This window comes from Lepisosteus platostomus, chromosome 4 (genome assembly GCF_059453375.1).
Source record: "Lepisosteus platostomus isolate fLepPlt1 chromosome 4, fLepPlt1.hap1, whole genome shotgun sequence".
Classification (NCBI taxonomy): domain Eukaryota; kingdom Metazoa; phylum Chordata; class Actinopteri; order Semionotiformes; family Lepisosteidae; genus Lepisosteus; species Lepisosteus platostomus.
Window position 1 is genome coordinate 2,583,040 of NC_142614.1, and position 15,633 is coordinate 2,598,672.

Genomic DNA, 15,633 nt, shown 5'->3' on the forward strand with positions numbered 1-15,633 from the left:
GTTAAGGGGTAACCCTACTGTGCATTTCCAGGCCTGCCCACCAGAGGGAGCCCAATACACAAAATCGTGCTCACGCGAGAGAGCTGCGGCCCCGCCGCCCGACTTGTCCCGGTTTGCTGAGCGCTATTGAAATTCTGAGCATGCCCGCTATGCTAATCAGCCGGGGTGGCCCAAAGGAGCTACTGTATTTCCTAACGGCGGGCGCTTCTAGACCAGAGGTCGGTTGCTAGGACAGCAGTGACTTTCCCCAGTGAAACCTCGAAGAATAACCGGCCCTTTATGCGGGGAATGAGCGGGTACATTGTGCCCACTTCTTAACTTATGACTACAGGAACTGGGCCCTGTGGGGAAAAAAAACTGATAGTATAGAAATTAGTTTCAATTCGCATTTCCCCGCGATCTCAGTTCCCTTTCGATGGTGTAGCGCCTTTCCGCCAAGTATTCTTTTTCCGTTCTGTGACATCTGGGGTCGTGGTCGGCTCAAGGCAGGGGAACGGCTCTGAAGTGCTTTTCTTCGCTTGGGCGCCCCGAGAAACGCGGCCCCAGTCACCCGCTACCCCTCACACGTCACAGGGCTGGCGGCTGGACTGGTCATCGCTGCGGGTCCAGCGGTGCTGTAGTCGCCGAGCCTAGGGTGCCCGCGAAGGGCTTGACTCAAATGGACCGGCCAGAAAGGGGTGGACGCCGGCAAACAACGTGTAGTTACGTCATTTGATTCGATTGTGACGTGGCCTAGATTCAGAACTGACGGGCCTTACAGTTTAAATGATTTTGTGCTTTGGCGTTTTTTTAATAATATAGCGCCCTTCAGGTTCGATCCGGGGGGCCGATAACCTCCAATACCACCGACAGAAAGACCGGGAAGCTCACGAGTGGCGTTTCACCGTGTGCAGGCGGACTTCACGTGTCTGAGGGCAAGTGTATATGTGCAGAAATACTGTATAGGATCTGTCCAAGGTAGAACTGGGGTCTACAAGCAAACTCCGAATGTACAGCTCTTGACTGGCCCGGAGGAGCAGCGTTAGTGTGCGTGGGTCTGGTTAGCAGAGTTGTCGCTCAGGGGTCGGGTGGTGCGTTTCCAATAACACACGTTGACGACTCTGTCTCCCGGTTCCCTCTGAAGGCCCCCAGACCGTGTTTCCTGTTCGGAAACGGGCTGCGCTGTTCGGGCGACGGCGAAGCCGGTCTCCCGCCTCTCCCGGCCGGTTCCGAGCGCTGCGTCCCGGGGCGTGACTGACGGCGGCTCTGTCGTGGCAACAAGCAGTCAGTCTACTGATCGTTGTTTTTAAATTCTAGAAATGTAAAATCAAGTTCATTCCGGTCGAATTCCAAAGCACTGAGGCTACTTTGCTTTGTTTCCCCCCCGATGACGCATTGTTTAGGTTGGGGGGTGATTCTGGACCTTAATTTTCTTTCTCCTCTGAACACGGCGAGGGCGGCAGCGCTCAGATGGGTTCTGAACGACGCTGCTCTTACGACACGGACAGCAGGGCTCCTGGAGGTGACCTGATCGATCCAAAACCGGTTCTGATGGAGCTGCCCTCCCGCCTTCCGCCTCCCGGACTCGGGGGTCGCGGGCACCCCTTCAGCTAGACCCCACAATTGCGGTTTGTCTCGTTTATTTAAGAAAACGGCGGTGTTGCCCCCAGTGACGTCAAACCTGAGCAGGGTGGATGACAGTAAAAGTTAAGAGTCGCGCTCCGGGTCCCGTCAAGCTTCTACGTCACGATCGCCCGCAATTTCAGCACGTGGCTGATGTGAACGCCGTTCTCCCGGTCCCCTCGCGGTTACCTCGCTCGTGGCTCTGCGGAGTGAGCCGACAGAGTCCTTTATGTAATCGTATCGGCTAAGTCATAATTACATTAACACAAAAGGGACGAGGAACGACAGCAGGCTATGGGGCACCCCTGATCAGGATAATTTTAAAAACGTCTCCACGTCAGTTAATACCCGATATCCTTAGAGATGTAATTAGACTGACCTGTCTGTTTTGTAAATATGCCCTTACTATATATATATACACACACACACCAACATGGCAACTTGCGCTCAGCCAGTGACCTAACAGAACCAGTCTCATTCTTCTGGGAGCTACTGGGTTCCGCGCAGAGGCGCAGTGCGCGCGCGCCTCCTGCCAGGGCTCTCGGTCCCCGAGGTGGCGGGGTCTCGAGCGCCTCCCCCGCTCTGCCCGCTCTGAGAGCGAGACGCGGATTCTCCCGACTTGGACCCTCCCTCCCCTCTTCTCCCCAAGTAGACGAGCAGCGGGAGCGCTCAGCGGTCTGCAGTCGCGCAGGCGGGCACCCGGCGAGCGTGTGCGAGCGAGGGAGCGTGCAGGGAACCCCACTAGAATGACAGCGCTGGCCCGGCCGTGCACAGCCGCCGGTCCCCGAGTCGAGCAGAGGCGCTAGACGGGCCCCACTCTCTGTGCGTGGGCAGGGGGGGGTCGGAATAAAGCCAGCACCAGCCCAACAGCACCCCGCGGTTCTTACTCCAGACAGCCAGGTAGCGAGCGGAACATGTCGACCACCGCGTAGAAGACGAGCCGACGGGGTGTCCCCAGAGAGCCGATGTGTCCAGAGCCCGGGGCGACCCGGGCGGCTCTGACGGGGACCAGGAGGAGACGGGGCGGAGAGGCGATGCCGGACGGGCGGGTGGTTTGCGTGGTGCTGCTGGTGCTGCAGCCTCAGGTAAGGGACCGGATCTCCCGCCCCTCTGCCCGCCTGGCAGCGGGCGCCGCTTGGGGTGCGCGTGTCCCCCGCGCCGCGGGGGCTGTGCCCGTGCGGGGCCCCGGAGCAGCACCTGTCCGGCTGCCTTCACTTGTTGCTTCCGAGCGAGAGGCGATTTCACGGGCTCGGCGCTGCTGGCGGAGGGTCATCTTGCGCGCAGCGCTGAATCACCCCGGGAGGACTGTAATTTGCGCTGAGAGGGATGTTTGTGTGAACGTTGATTTTTTTTCCCTTTTCTTTTTTTTGCGCAACAGACTTATCTGGGGAGTGGCGTTGATTGACGAGCTGAGACTCGGAGATAAACCCTATCCTGAATTCCTCCCCCCCTCCACCACCACCACCACCACCACCAAACGTCTCTCGCTGAGCGGGGTGTTATTAAGTTCAGTCTGAAGGGAAAACGCAGAGAAAGTGAGAAAAAGAGTGGTTTCACCCCGGAGAGAGTGAGGAATCGCAGCCGGGGGTGAAAACGTGCGGGTTGTCTCTCTCTCCGACAGCGGTCTGACCGGGTCAACACATGTAATCGCCTTATAACGCTGCAGCCGCGGGCCCGCCGGCGAAGCGCCTGGAATCGGTGCCCCGGGGCTCCGGGAACTCGGGCGTCAGCCGGGTGCCGAACCTCAGGCTCACGTCCGGCGGGCATCTTGAGGACCCAGGCGTGACGGGTACTCTGCTCTGGGGTCCACACGCTGTCGCCCCAGTCAGCTGGCCTCAGACATGTGCCCGGTCTAACTTTTCCCAGAGTCACCCCCGCCGCCTCCGAGTGCAGAAACGGCGCTATAAACCCCTTTGTACCGTGAGAGCGTGATCGGTTTGTCTAGCAGTTAGCCTGCTTCCTACTTCCCCCTCAGCGCGGGTGGTATCGGGGTCCCCCTCCCTGCACCCCAGCGCGTGTTTGGAAGGCAGACCCCCCCCAGGAAGAGAGCGAAAGCGCGAGCGTGAGTGGAGTGTGCGCGCGGGGGTGGGCGAGCCGGCTCGTGACCACCTGTCCACGGCCGCGCGAGAGCCCGAGGGGCTGTTTTCTGCGCCGTGGAGATGGCGCGGCGTCAGCGCACAGGGATCATGAAAGGCAGAGGAAACGACAACCGACGCTCCCCTCCCCACCGCCCGAGTCCGCTTGTCTCGGCTGCGAGCGATTTACTGCCGTCGGAGACGAGCAGAGATCCGGCCGGAATCTCAACACCCAGAGGAAAGTCGTCGGGGCGACGCTGAGATCCCGGTCACTCGTGCGCTAGGCGACTCGAGTGGGAGTACCTGGCCCACGCTGTTCCCGTCCTGGTTACACCTTGTGCAAGAGTCGAACAGTCCCCATAAAAACGCCTGAAACCATCTTTTGCGTGACGCGTCAAAACGGTTTTTGCCGTTTTCTGAGCTGTGCATCTTTTCTCCCGGGTTGTTAGCAGTTACAGTGGAAAGCAGCAACCTGTATCCCACATCAGTCTAAAGGAAATGTTTACTGAGGTGCGAGGCCCTCCTGAGAGCACTGGCAGGTGCCGATGAGCTGCGGGCCACAGCCGTGCCCTCGCCAGGCCCAGCAGAGCTGCAGGAGCAGCAGGCAGGCATCGCCATGGCAGCCTGTGGTTTTGGGGGAACGCCACCACCTCGTGATGCCAACGCTGTGGCAGGGCTGGGGCGCAGATGGTGCCCTGCTGGTGTCTGCAGGCTGCGGGCCGGGGGCAGGTTGGTGTCACTCAGCGTGCCCCCTGCTCTGGGCGCACCCCCCAAGCTCCCCCCCTGCGCTGGCAAGGGGGCAGTGTGTCTGCCAGCCTGAGGGCCCCGCCTCGGCCCCCTGTCTCCCAGAGGCCTGATGAGAGATGAAGACCCTGCTGAAATGTAAATATGCGAAGAATCTCTGCAGGCCGGAGTGCACTGTCACGGGCAGGGGCTCAAGATCCCTCTCTCTCAGCTGCTGGATGAAAATCCCTCCCGCTGGTTGCTGGGAGTAAGCAGTTCCAGTGAGGCAGGGTGCGTAGTGGCGGGACTGTGCCTTATTATTCCTGCTCTGTGTCAATATGCCATGTGCTCGCTCCTTCCTACGGTTTTCCCAGGAGTGGGAAGGCTTGGGTTGCAAGGTTGGGCAGCGGTGCCTCATTCCCAGGGCCCAGAGAATTCTTCATGTGTTTCTGAGATGTTGGAAGGCTTTTGATGTCCTTGCACTGCTGGCTGAAAAGAAATGTGCAGGAAAGAATTGTCCGTTTTTTCCGATCCTTCAGAAGGGCTCCTGTCGTGAGAAGCAGTTGGGTTGGGTCTGTATTTTAAGAGCTGTAGACTAATGGCACGATAATTGACAGGGGCATCAGTCAGTGTGTCAGTGGATCAGTGGGTCTCTCAGTCACTGTGCCAGTGGTTCTGTGTGTCAGTGGGTCTGTGTGTCGGTGCGTCTGTGGTTCAGTGTGTCAGTGGGTCTGTGTGTCGGTGCTTCTGTGGTTCAGTGTGTCAGTGGTTCTGTGTGTTGGTGGGGCTGTTTGTTGGTGCGTCTATGGTTCACTGCATCAGTGGTTCAGTGTGTCGGTGCGTCTATGGTTCAGTGCATCAGTGGGTCTGTTTGTCGGTGCGTCTATGGTTCAGTGCGTCAGTGGGTCTCTCAGTCACTGTGCCAGTGGTTCAGTATGTCTGTGGGTCTGTGTGTCGGTGGGTCTCTCAGTCACTGTGTCAGTGGTTCTCTCTGTTGTGAGATCACCATTGCAGACTCCAGCATTGTCTCTGGGCTCACAGCCATCGTTGTCTCAGGGGTCTTGTTAGTGGCAGCATCAGGTGTTACATGGTTTGGAAGCTGTTCTCTCTTTCCCTTGCGGAGCTGGAGCAGAGGTTGCCAGGGCCTCGCTGGTGCCGCTGGGTGAATTTCCACAGACAGTGAGACGCCCTGATCCCTGGGGTTCCAAGACAGCCTGCCCTGGCATTTAAATCCAGGAATGGATTTGAACTGCTGTGCAGCGGGAGTCTGACCTTGTCCATGCCCAGGGCTGCTGGCCTAGCCCATCCTTCGCACAGTGCACCAGGCACAGCAGCATGCTCCTGACCGAGGCACAGTCTGAGGTCTGACCATGAAGAGCGATCTGGCACGATGAAGGAGTGGTGCCTGTTGCCCTGGGTGCCACAGGACTTCACCGTTCCAGCGTGTCTCTCCAGACTGGGGCTGCTCCAGGTCCAATAAGATGGAGGGGTTCTGTGAAAAGAAGCAGCACTTTTCTAGTGTCTTTTTACACCCATCCGTAAGCACCAGCGATGCTTTGTCCCAGAGTTGTCAGCAGACAGACAGGCTCTGAGCCAAACTCCTTGCAGGAAAGGTCCCAGTTGCTGCCTCGTTGTTGTCGATATTACACACATCCCAGATAGGGCTGCTTTAAAAAAAAGGTATTCCAATGAAAACATGACTGTTTGGAAATGTAGGCATTACACTGCAAAGATCTGTGCTCTAAAAGAATGTTTCTCTGGTTACCTTAATTGAGCTGTACCATATTAGAATGTGAGTGATTGTATACAATCTACATTAATACATAGATGCATATTTCTATAGACTTGCAAAACCACCCTGAGTGTTTAATAAAACTCGCAAAAGTATCATTGACAAAAGAGCATAGTTTAACCCTCAGGTTTTTGTTACTAATGATAAATGATAAAATGGCCCTGTTTTCAGTAAAGGTGTAAAAGCACCTCTCTATGTACCTGTCGGCTTTGCAGGGAGCTGTTCAGTGTCCCCGCAGTGGTTTTGCGTCAGGAATGGAAATGACACTTTGGATCTGCATCTGTTCCATGTTCCACGATGCACTGAGTCAAGCTACCAGATGCAGATGTGCCCAGATGTGTTGTGCTGCCTTCTGTTTGAGCTTGGTGTTTTGTACTCTATTTGTCGAGCTTGTTCATTTGACTTGCCAGGACACAGGCGTGCTGTGAGCAGTTTCGGCACTCAAATAATTCAGCTGCCCTGCTGCAGGCTGTTTGACTGACTTGCTGATCTTTAGCTCCAGGTCTTGGGAAGAGAAGGTGTGAAATCTGCTGGGGAGCACAACTAGATCTGCTTCATGGGGAAGCCAGGAATTCCAGGTGTGCAACAGAGTCATCTACTGCAGGAATTCTTAGAGCAGAGAAGACAGTAGGGATGGGTGGCAGCCCTCAGCCAGGTGTTACTGCAGAAGCAGCTGTTCAGCCCAGTCTGGACTGGCCATAGTGGGGAGGGAACAGAAGACAGGTGAGGATGACAATCAGTCCATAGTGAGCATAGTAATAGTGAGCAGTTCATTGACCCATGGACCTCATCCTGTTGCTTCTTGGAAGAAGGCTGGGTATTGAGTTCAGCGCTGTTACTGGGCAGCTTGTTCCAGACTTCTACCACCCTTTGTGCGTTTGTGCGTTCCTCCGGTTCTCAACTGAAGTGCAGCTTAACCTCCCTTTACTGTCCAGTTGTCTCTTCTGCTTATGCTTCTCCGTTCAAGACTAAAGAGATTGGGTTCCTTCGCCCTGGCTGCGTAAGAGTTTGTGGGTGCCCAGTGATAACTTTTTCTCACGCGGCACTGCTGCTTACACACTGCTGCTCGACAAATCCTGGCCGCCGTTAGCTAGCAGCTCGGCTCGGACCAGGAGAGCTGATTCCTGGACGACAGGACAAAGGCTCTGTTATGATTGAGCCCCTCGTAGCCCCCGGTCGAACTCTTTGCCCACTGTTTCTTCACGCCAGGGGCGTTTCCTGTTGCCCGCTGGGCTGCGCGCTCGGCGTGTTCAGCGTGGAAACACTGCAGCCTGTCTCCAGCCCGGCCTCCCCTCTCCCTGCTTCTCTGTTGACATCCTGTCTGGCAGAGGAGGAGAAAAAGACGTTTTTCATTTATTTGATCTTCGGGAACACAATAGCCGAGGGGGAGAGAGCTGGAGAGTGTTGGTCAGACTGAGTGATTGTCTTCCTCTTTCCACTCCGCACAGAAAGTAACCGTGATCAATGGCCCCAGCCTGGCGGCTGCTGCTGCTGGTTAACCTCCTCCCTGCCGGCCGCCTGCTGGCGGGGCCCCTGTCCAGGATGGCTGGAGTGGCTCGGGAGCCGACCGAGAGTCTCTGACCACGTCTCTGTCCGCTGCCCTCCTCCCTCTCCAGGTCCTGCAGGCGGTGGGGGTGTTCGAGCTCCAGATCGAGCAGCTCCAGAACACCAACGGGCTGCTGCTCAGCGGGGGGTGCTGCGACGGCGGGGGCGGGGGCGGCGCGGGGGGCCGCTGCCCCCAGGCGGACCAGTGCGACACTTTCCTCCGGGCGTGTCTGAAGGAGTACCAGGTGCGGGTGTCGCCCAGGGGGCCCTGCACCTTCGGCGCGGGCAGCACGGGCGTCCTGGGGGGCAACAGCTTCTCCCTGCGGCACCGGACCCCCGGCGAGCAGGTGGGGCGGATCGGCATCCCCTTCAAGTACGCCTGGCCGGTGAGTACTCGCGCCCGTGGGCACGGCGGGGCGCGGGGGGGTGTCGGGGCACCGGGCTCTGAGGGTTTCCAGGCAGGGAAACGAATGATGTCGAATCAGATCCTGTCAGTCCGAGATGGCCTGAGGGAAAGAGAATGGTGCGCAGTCTCCGTGACCCTCCTGCTTGAGCATCGGCGTCAGGCCCTGCGGGGGGGCCTCTTCGCGTGTGAGAGCACGCGCTTGGAGCTGTCGAGGCCTGTGTCGTCCTCTCCGTCGCAAGGAGGCCCAAGGTGTGCCAGGAGAGCAGGCTCAAATCTGACTAGGGGTCGCCAGGGCTGGCCAGAGCTGGAAAGGGGGTCTTCATCAGGGCGCTCTCTCTGTCTCATCGGTAGTGCTGGCTTGGTGGGGTCTCTGTGAATCTAAATTGGAGTGCCGGCTTGTCTGGGCTGGGCTGACTGAGAACTGGTTTGTGCTGTAAACCTGCTGGTGAGGAGCTCTGGGCCCTGGTGTGATCACAGAGCACTGATCTATGCTGTCTTTCAGCAGTTTTTTAACCAAACCTTCTACACTACAGCTTGATAGTTTCTCTCTGCAGGGGGTAATGCAGGTAGCCCTCCCCTGCGCCGTTATCTTCCATACCTTTGCGGCTGTGTCTCCTGACCAGTCAGGATGTTTTAGCGAGAGCACCTTTCTTGGGATTGAAACCCTTCATCCTGAGTTTCACCTCGGTTTGGGAGAGAGTGGCTGGTGAGCCGTTCTCATTGTGTCCCTGCTCTGTAATTCAGGATCGCGGACGGTTTTCTACCGGGACATGATCATGAGCTCTGCAGCTCAGTTGTTGTCTGCGGGTTCTTTCAGATATGAAGGATTTGATTGAGGAGAACTGGCCAGGGCACAGCCAGTGCTGCCCAATGGTTTTGCTCATCAGTGCACAGCGTTAATTAATGGTGCAATTAGTCTTTGCAGGGTTGTTTTTTCCAAAACCAGATCGCGTGCACTAACCTACTGAGACAGTTTTGAAAGATTTAATTTAATAACTCGTGAATATTACAAATTCTGTTTGTCTCTGTAGTTTATAATTTGAACTATATGTTGTATATGAAGGAATAAACTAAAACTGTCTTCTGAATCCTCCTCTCCTCAGTCCAAACCGACCCTCACGTTTCTTGCTTTATAGTATCTGATACATCTGTGCTCGTTTATAAAGCCACTCCAGCAGTGAGGAGTAGCGCTCACGGGTCCAGGTTCTGTGAGGTCAGGTCCCACGAGGAGCACTGCTGCTGTCCCCTTGAGCAAGCTGCTTTACTCAGACTGCTCCAGTAACATGCCCAGCTGCATAAATGAGTATACATGGACGTCACTTTGGATAAAGGTGTCTGGCGTTTAAGAATAATAATCACGTCCCCTATCTTGGTGTATGCATTCAGTTTTCATCTCAGCCCTTATGCATAAGCTTCGTGTAATAGTTCTCCTGAGATCCAGTGATTCGGTCATTGAAGTCAAGCTGGAGGATCACCATGGTGACAGGCAGCAAAGAGCTGGAGTCCTCTTCAGTGTATTGAAGCTGGAGGACGGCTCAGGCTGTAGAGATACACTGGACAGCAGGATACTCCGAGCAGCTCTGGGCTTCACAGGGCCACACAGGGAGGCGTGTCCAAGCTCACTGCCCGTGATTGGCGGACGTTGATGGGCGGGGCATATGCCACGCGCAGACTTTGTTTGAGGTGTGAATCTTTTGCCCTCTGCGTCCATCCCAGGGTGCCACACACAGGCTACAGCTGGTTGGAACGCTCTGTCATGGACGCGGCAGTTTGTGGGTGAGGGTCAGGACAGGGAGGCGCAGAAGGTGGAACGATTGAGAGAGAACTGTCCGTGTGTGAAGGGCAGGGGGACAGCAGCAGAGCAGAACAGCAGCAGAGCAGCCTGTGTCTGCGGCAACGTAGGATCTAGTGGTGCAGTGCGGGGAGCGTGTGCATCTGAGCTTATTCAAACAGGACTGTAGTAAGGGTATGAAAAAGCATGATAGAGTGTGTTCCCAAAGATGGAATGATGGAATACCATGGCAAAGCGAAGCGAATGCAGGGAACAAGTACAGTAGAGCCCCGATTATCAGACCTAAACGGGGCCGATAGCATGTCGGATAATTGAAAATGTCGGCTAATGCGAAAACTGAGTTGACAAATGATAGTTATGGAAGTGCAGTATAAGTATGAAATCTAGTTTATTAATCTACTGTAAATCAGAGCTTTCTCTTGAAGTATCGGACCTGTGATAGGCATGCCCTCTGCTGCGTGAACCTCAAGAACAAAGCTTCATCGACCTTTTCGTCCTTCAGCTGAAGGCCGGTCAGAGCACCACTTCTCTATCTCATTTCTTTTCCTCTCCCAGCTGCAACTCGTCCCACACCAAATTCAGATGCAAGTTTTTTGCAATGAACTCGTCCTTTTTTAACACTTCAAGCTTTTGTTCCACTGAAAGAACTGCTTTCTTTCTCCTCGCACTTGTCATGTTTCTCAAATAACACAATTATATATATGAGTGCAAACGAGCGAGCGGGGATACGTCGATGGCAGGATTTGACGCACTGAGTGACAAAGCAGGATGGGATTGGGCAAAACATTATGCATGTGCACACATACAGTACATAGCATATATGTATATAGCATGTTGATTGCTATGTCGGATAAAATGGAATGTCGGATAATCGAGACTGTGCTGTATAACATATAACATATAAAACATGTAGCACATAACATATAACATATAACAATCTGCAGAAGAGCAGCGGTGCTGAACTTTAATAAGGATGCATGCTTATCCTGGACTGTGTGTGAGGGAGAGGTTTCTCATAGAACAGTAAACGGTATCGATTTCAGGGAAAGGTAGCGCATGTGGGAGGGGGGTGTTGAGAAGGAGAGGTTTTCCCTGGGAAACGGCCAGGCTGAAAGAGCAGCCTTGTCCGGCAGCCTCTGTGAGAGGCGGGACCCATTGCTCCCCTGGGGGGGTCTCCGCTGGGAGGGAGGCAGGTGAGGAGCGTCCCTGGGAGAAAGCCGAGCTGGCTGACTCTCTCTCCGGGGAGAATCGGATGCGTGTGCACGTCCTGAGCTGGAGACTGGAGAAAGGATCAAAGGGGTCAGTAGGCAGATAATCTCGGGCCTGTTGGAACAATCGGTCTGCATCCAGTTTCAGGTGAGTGATGAATGAAGCTCCACCACAGGTTGAAGCCCAGTTTCACCTCACTGGGAAAAGGAGACGGGCCTTTAACTTGTGATCCTGTGCACAAAGTGCTGGCGTCACATTTTCTGTCAAAGGTATTTTTACTGTAGGGAAAGAATATCAGGGTGGCACACTCCTCCGGGAAAAGGAGCGTCACACAGGAAGAAAAGGACACTCTGAGCTGATTAGGAGATTCTGATGTGAAAGTGAAGGTCATTTCACCTCCAGCTCCTCAGAGTGGCTCACTGTGAGTCACGTTTCAAGAGCTCTGCAGAGGCAGCAGTGAAAGCAGGAGACACTTCCTCCAAGTGTGTGAGAGATTTTTGTGAGAGACTCCTGTAGCGAAGCGTGAAGAGATATGCAACAAGTTCCAACTGGACTGCGTGCAGGTGGGGCCAGCTAGTGACAGCCCTGCTCTCGGAGAGCCCCGCTCCTGCAGGTGTTTGAGGATCAGTGGGAGCTGGAGCCCAGGAAACAGGTCTCACCCTGCACCGCCAGAGCTAGGCTTCACCGACTGGAGCTCTGGATTTCAGTCAGGCACAGAGGGAAGAAGCACAAAGTGCCAGACACTTCCAGAGTCGAAGTCCGGGCTCTGAACATCACAGCGCCGACTGCCACCTCTCCTGCTCTGCCATCATCTTCATCATCTTCCTTGGCTGATGCCTGATATCCTTCCGCTCACCAGATCACAGAGCCCTCTCTATTCCTACGCGCATGTGTATCTCACAAATGTAGGAGCCTGTACATTTTAGCTCTCAGCGTGGTGCGTGAGAGTAGTAGTGTTTAGAGTTCACCCCCTGAGGCCTACACTTTGACTCTCTTCTTGCAGCCAGGGATCTGCTGCTTCATATCTTAGCCGTGGTCTGACCAGGTGGGGCCCCCATGCACAGCGTCATTCACTTCTCGAACCCCCACAGGGCTGTGCCCCACAACCTTTTGCTGTTCCCTCCTTCAGCGCTGGTTTGCGAAACTTGTCCTCCCCTCTTCCATCAGCACGAGGATCCCTCTCTGCTGTGGCTTGGAGCTGACTGTCTTTCATGGGCTGCTCTTTGTAAGCCTCTTAATGGACACAGGGGTATGGCTAGTTCCACTCACCCTGAGTGACCCACACTCTGTAATTCAACACACACCTGCTTACTCAACGCTTAGCAGCCATCTTGGCTCAAGGACACAGCATGGTCCGGGTTTGAGCCAAGATGGTGGCTTCCCAGGACAAGCCTGGTTCTCTTTCTCTATCACTGCAATTTCACTGATCTTAACTTGATCTTTACTGCTCTTTACTTGCTTCTACCACACTACACTGGGCAGCGTTGCACACTGCTGTGATTTTACTGTGATTTCCCTGTTTCTCCCCGGTATATCACAATGATGGTAGCAGAAGTGTAGCAGAGGCCGAGCTGTCCAGCCTGTTTCCTCGGCACAAGCCAGCCTGGAAACTGGGAGGCCAGTGGACATGAACCCAGAGAGAGGAGCCGGCAGTCTGGTCCAGAGCTGCAGAGAGACATGTTATTCTTGCTGTTGTTTTTTTTTTTACAACTTCCTGCGACCAGCTCCAGCTGCCTGTCTGGAGACCGTGTCCCAGTGCCGGCTCGCCACGCCCTCGCTCTGACCCGCACATGGTCTCTATTAGACACGCTTTCTCCGGCACTGCTTTGCAGGAAGCGGGAGATTCATTTCCCCTTATGGATCAGGTGTCTGTTAACGCTTTACTCGGCCTCAGCCCGCAGTGTGCGCCGCAGTCAGCAGAGTCACCGTGGGTTTTCGTGCGGTGATTCGGAAACTGACACAGGTGTGGTTCATCCGCGCGGCTGGAGGCCGAGTTCTCCACAGTCCTGTTGACGAGGCTGCACTCAGCGCCGACTCGGCTCGCCTTCTTTCCGGGTTTTGTCAGCAGCCTCATTCAGATCCGCTTCTCGGGTTCCGGGCCTGACTTTCCTCCAGCGTTTCTCCAGCTGCTGCTCTGCAGCTGAACCCCGAGAGCCGGCCCGCGCTGAGGCCGAGAGATGCCACGGTTCGATAACGCAGAAAAAACGAAAAGACAGCAGCCGACCCATGCTGGCAGGAAAGGGGACGGGGACGGGGTGCGGGAATGCGGGAATGGCCGGCTCTCGCTGGCTGCTGCCTGTCGCGGCCCGGCGCTCCGATGGCAAGGGGCATGCGGGCAGGATCTGCGCCCTGCTGGTGTGCGGCACATCTTCAAGCCAGGCGTGTGGGAATGACCTGTTAATGAACCCACAAGAGAAACACATAAACATGCTGCGTAACATGCATGGAAAATAACCATATAACTCACATTACATGTGGGTGAAATACACTGTCTCTCTGTTGATTCTTCTATTAGTGTCACACAAGTTCTCCTGACTCTTTAGTTCTGCAAAGTAACTTTCTTTAACTTGATACAACCCAGGCGGTCCCAGTCTCACTCCTGCAGCTGAGCCTGCTTACTTTGAAGAGTCCTCAACTGAAGCAGCAAGCCACTTGGTTGGACTCTTCTCCTGCTCACAATGAAATAGTTCAAATTCACCCTAATATTCGGTCTGTTAAGGGCTCAGCTCACGTGGAACAAGCACAGGGACATGACTGGGACCCCCAGACAGGACTGCTCCGCGAGACTGACTCTTGACAGGTTGTTTCCATTCTGCATGACGGAGAGATGTTTTATTCTCTGGGGTGTTGACGATGCCACAGTGCAGTAACAGCAGAGTGTCATGTTATGCTGAGCCCATGCAACATGACAGAAGAATGTGTACTACCATGATGGTGCTGACCGTGTGGCATAAGCCACATGTGATGTGCATATATAGACGTATGGAAAATTGATAGAACTAAACTCTGTGGGTAAGGATTGAGCAGTATGTTAATATAGCAGTTTAGATCTGCCTGGTCATGCACTGCGTGACTTGCATACCCTGAATCCAAGCCCTTACTGCGCACAACATCCTAACATTTTAGCTCAGGGCTAAATCTGGTTCAGCTGCAAAGATTGTAGATGAGAACCAGACAGCAAAAGTGAACACATGGAAACCTTCCTTCACCTGCCCCCCCTCCGTTAAGCTAATCCTCGTTTTTTTCTTTGTGCACACACTTGATGCAAAACGAGCGCCGTGCTGAAAGCCTGCACAAGCAGGCAGCCTGTGGCTGTGGGAGCAGTTTGCTTGTCAGGGTGTCCAGCAAGAGCAGAGCCTGGAGAGAAGGAGAGCACTCTGTGTCTTCCTCCCACATGCAGCACGTTCTGAATGGGGTGTCAGGCGCCCTGACGAGAAAGGTGGAAATTAAGAAGAGACACACTCCCAGGAGTGGGTGTGACTGGAATGTTATTGAAGCCGTCTGAGTTGGAACTTGTGAGAATTGTGGAATTGATCAGCCACTGAGCCACTGAATGAGATCAATTTTCAAAGTATTCAAAACCCTCAAAGGTACTGTCAAAGCCAACCCAAGAATTTCCTTCCAGGTCAGGGAGGACCAGGAAAGTGGAAAATCCACTCAGGACTGTAAAAACGGGTCTCTATTTTGCACATAGAGTAGTGAGTGTAGGGAACAGGCAAACCCCCAGCTATATTGTACTGTAGAAGCCAACTCGATGGGAATTTTCAAGAATTGTGTGGATGAGACCTTGTGTTTGTAATCTTTCCTTGTGAGCTTATCTTCTGTCAAAAACGCGTGCACACTTTTAAAATCTGTTCTATGCATTAGAAGTGTGTATGTTGAAGAAATTCTCTGAGCATATAACCTGCTTATATTGACTTCTAGTCCGGTTACTCTATCAGGAGTAGCCAGTGCTGAAGGAGGGTTCATATCATGTTGCATGGAGGCAATCAGTGTTGCACAATGCTCTGAGGCTGACTGGCAAAACACAGTGTTGCACCGGCTTGGTCAGGAGGATCAGTCTTTGTGCCAAGGTTCTGCTGTGCAAAAAAAAAAAACATCCAATTTGATACACAATCAAAAATTCTTCTTTACTTGTGCTTTAAACATGTACCCAGCACAGAGTCATAATCCTCTCCTACAGTGATAAGCCTACACACACATCACAGCCATGCCGCAGTGTGCAGTGCGGGGCTAGAGTATGCACACAGAGGATTGCTCCACACAGTAATGAGGCCAGGAGCTCCCAGGGCGACGCCAGGCCCGGGTAGCAGCAGTGACTCTGCAGTCGTTTCTCAGGAAAGCGCCCCCCCCCCCGCCCTGCTCCAGTTGAAACTCGATCTGCTTTCTATTCTTTGCTGCTCTTATTACCTGGAGATGGCGGGCAGCGCGGGGTTCAGAAAGCGCGTGTGGGCTTCTCCTCCTTCCCACGCTGGGGCCTGCGTGGCTC

General features: G+C 54.3%; 1 protein-coding gene across 3 annotated transcripts in view; it reads left to right on the top strand.

Moving 5' to 3' along the window:
- The first annotated feature begins 1,415 nt into the window (after nt 1-1,415).
- The window catches only part of LOC148672127 (protein jagged-2), a 44,616-nt gene continuing 30,398 nt past the window's right edge, over nt 1,416-15,633 (top strand). Inside the window, exons 1-3 of one of the 3 annotated variants that reach the window (XM_088627543.1) lie at nt 1,416-1,501; nt 2,495-2,687; nt 7,809-8,123. In XM_088627543.1, coding sequence (XP_088483669.1) covers nt 2,568-2,687; nt 7,809-8,123 — 435 coding nt within the window. In that variant the 5' untranslated portion in view covers nt 1,416-1,501; nt 2,495-2,567. The other 2 variants (XM_088627544.1, XM_088627546.1) reach the window with 2 other exon arrangements.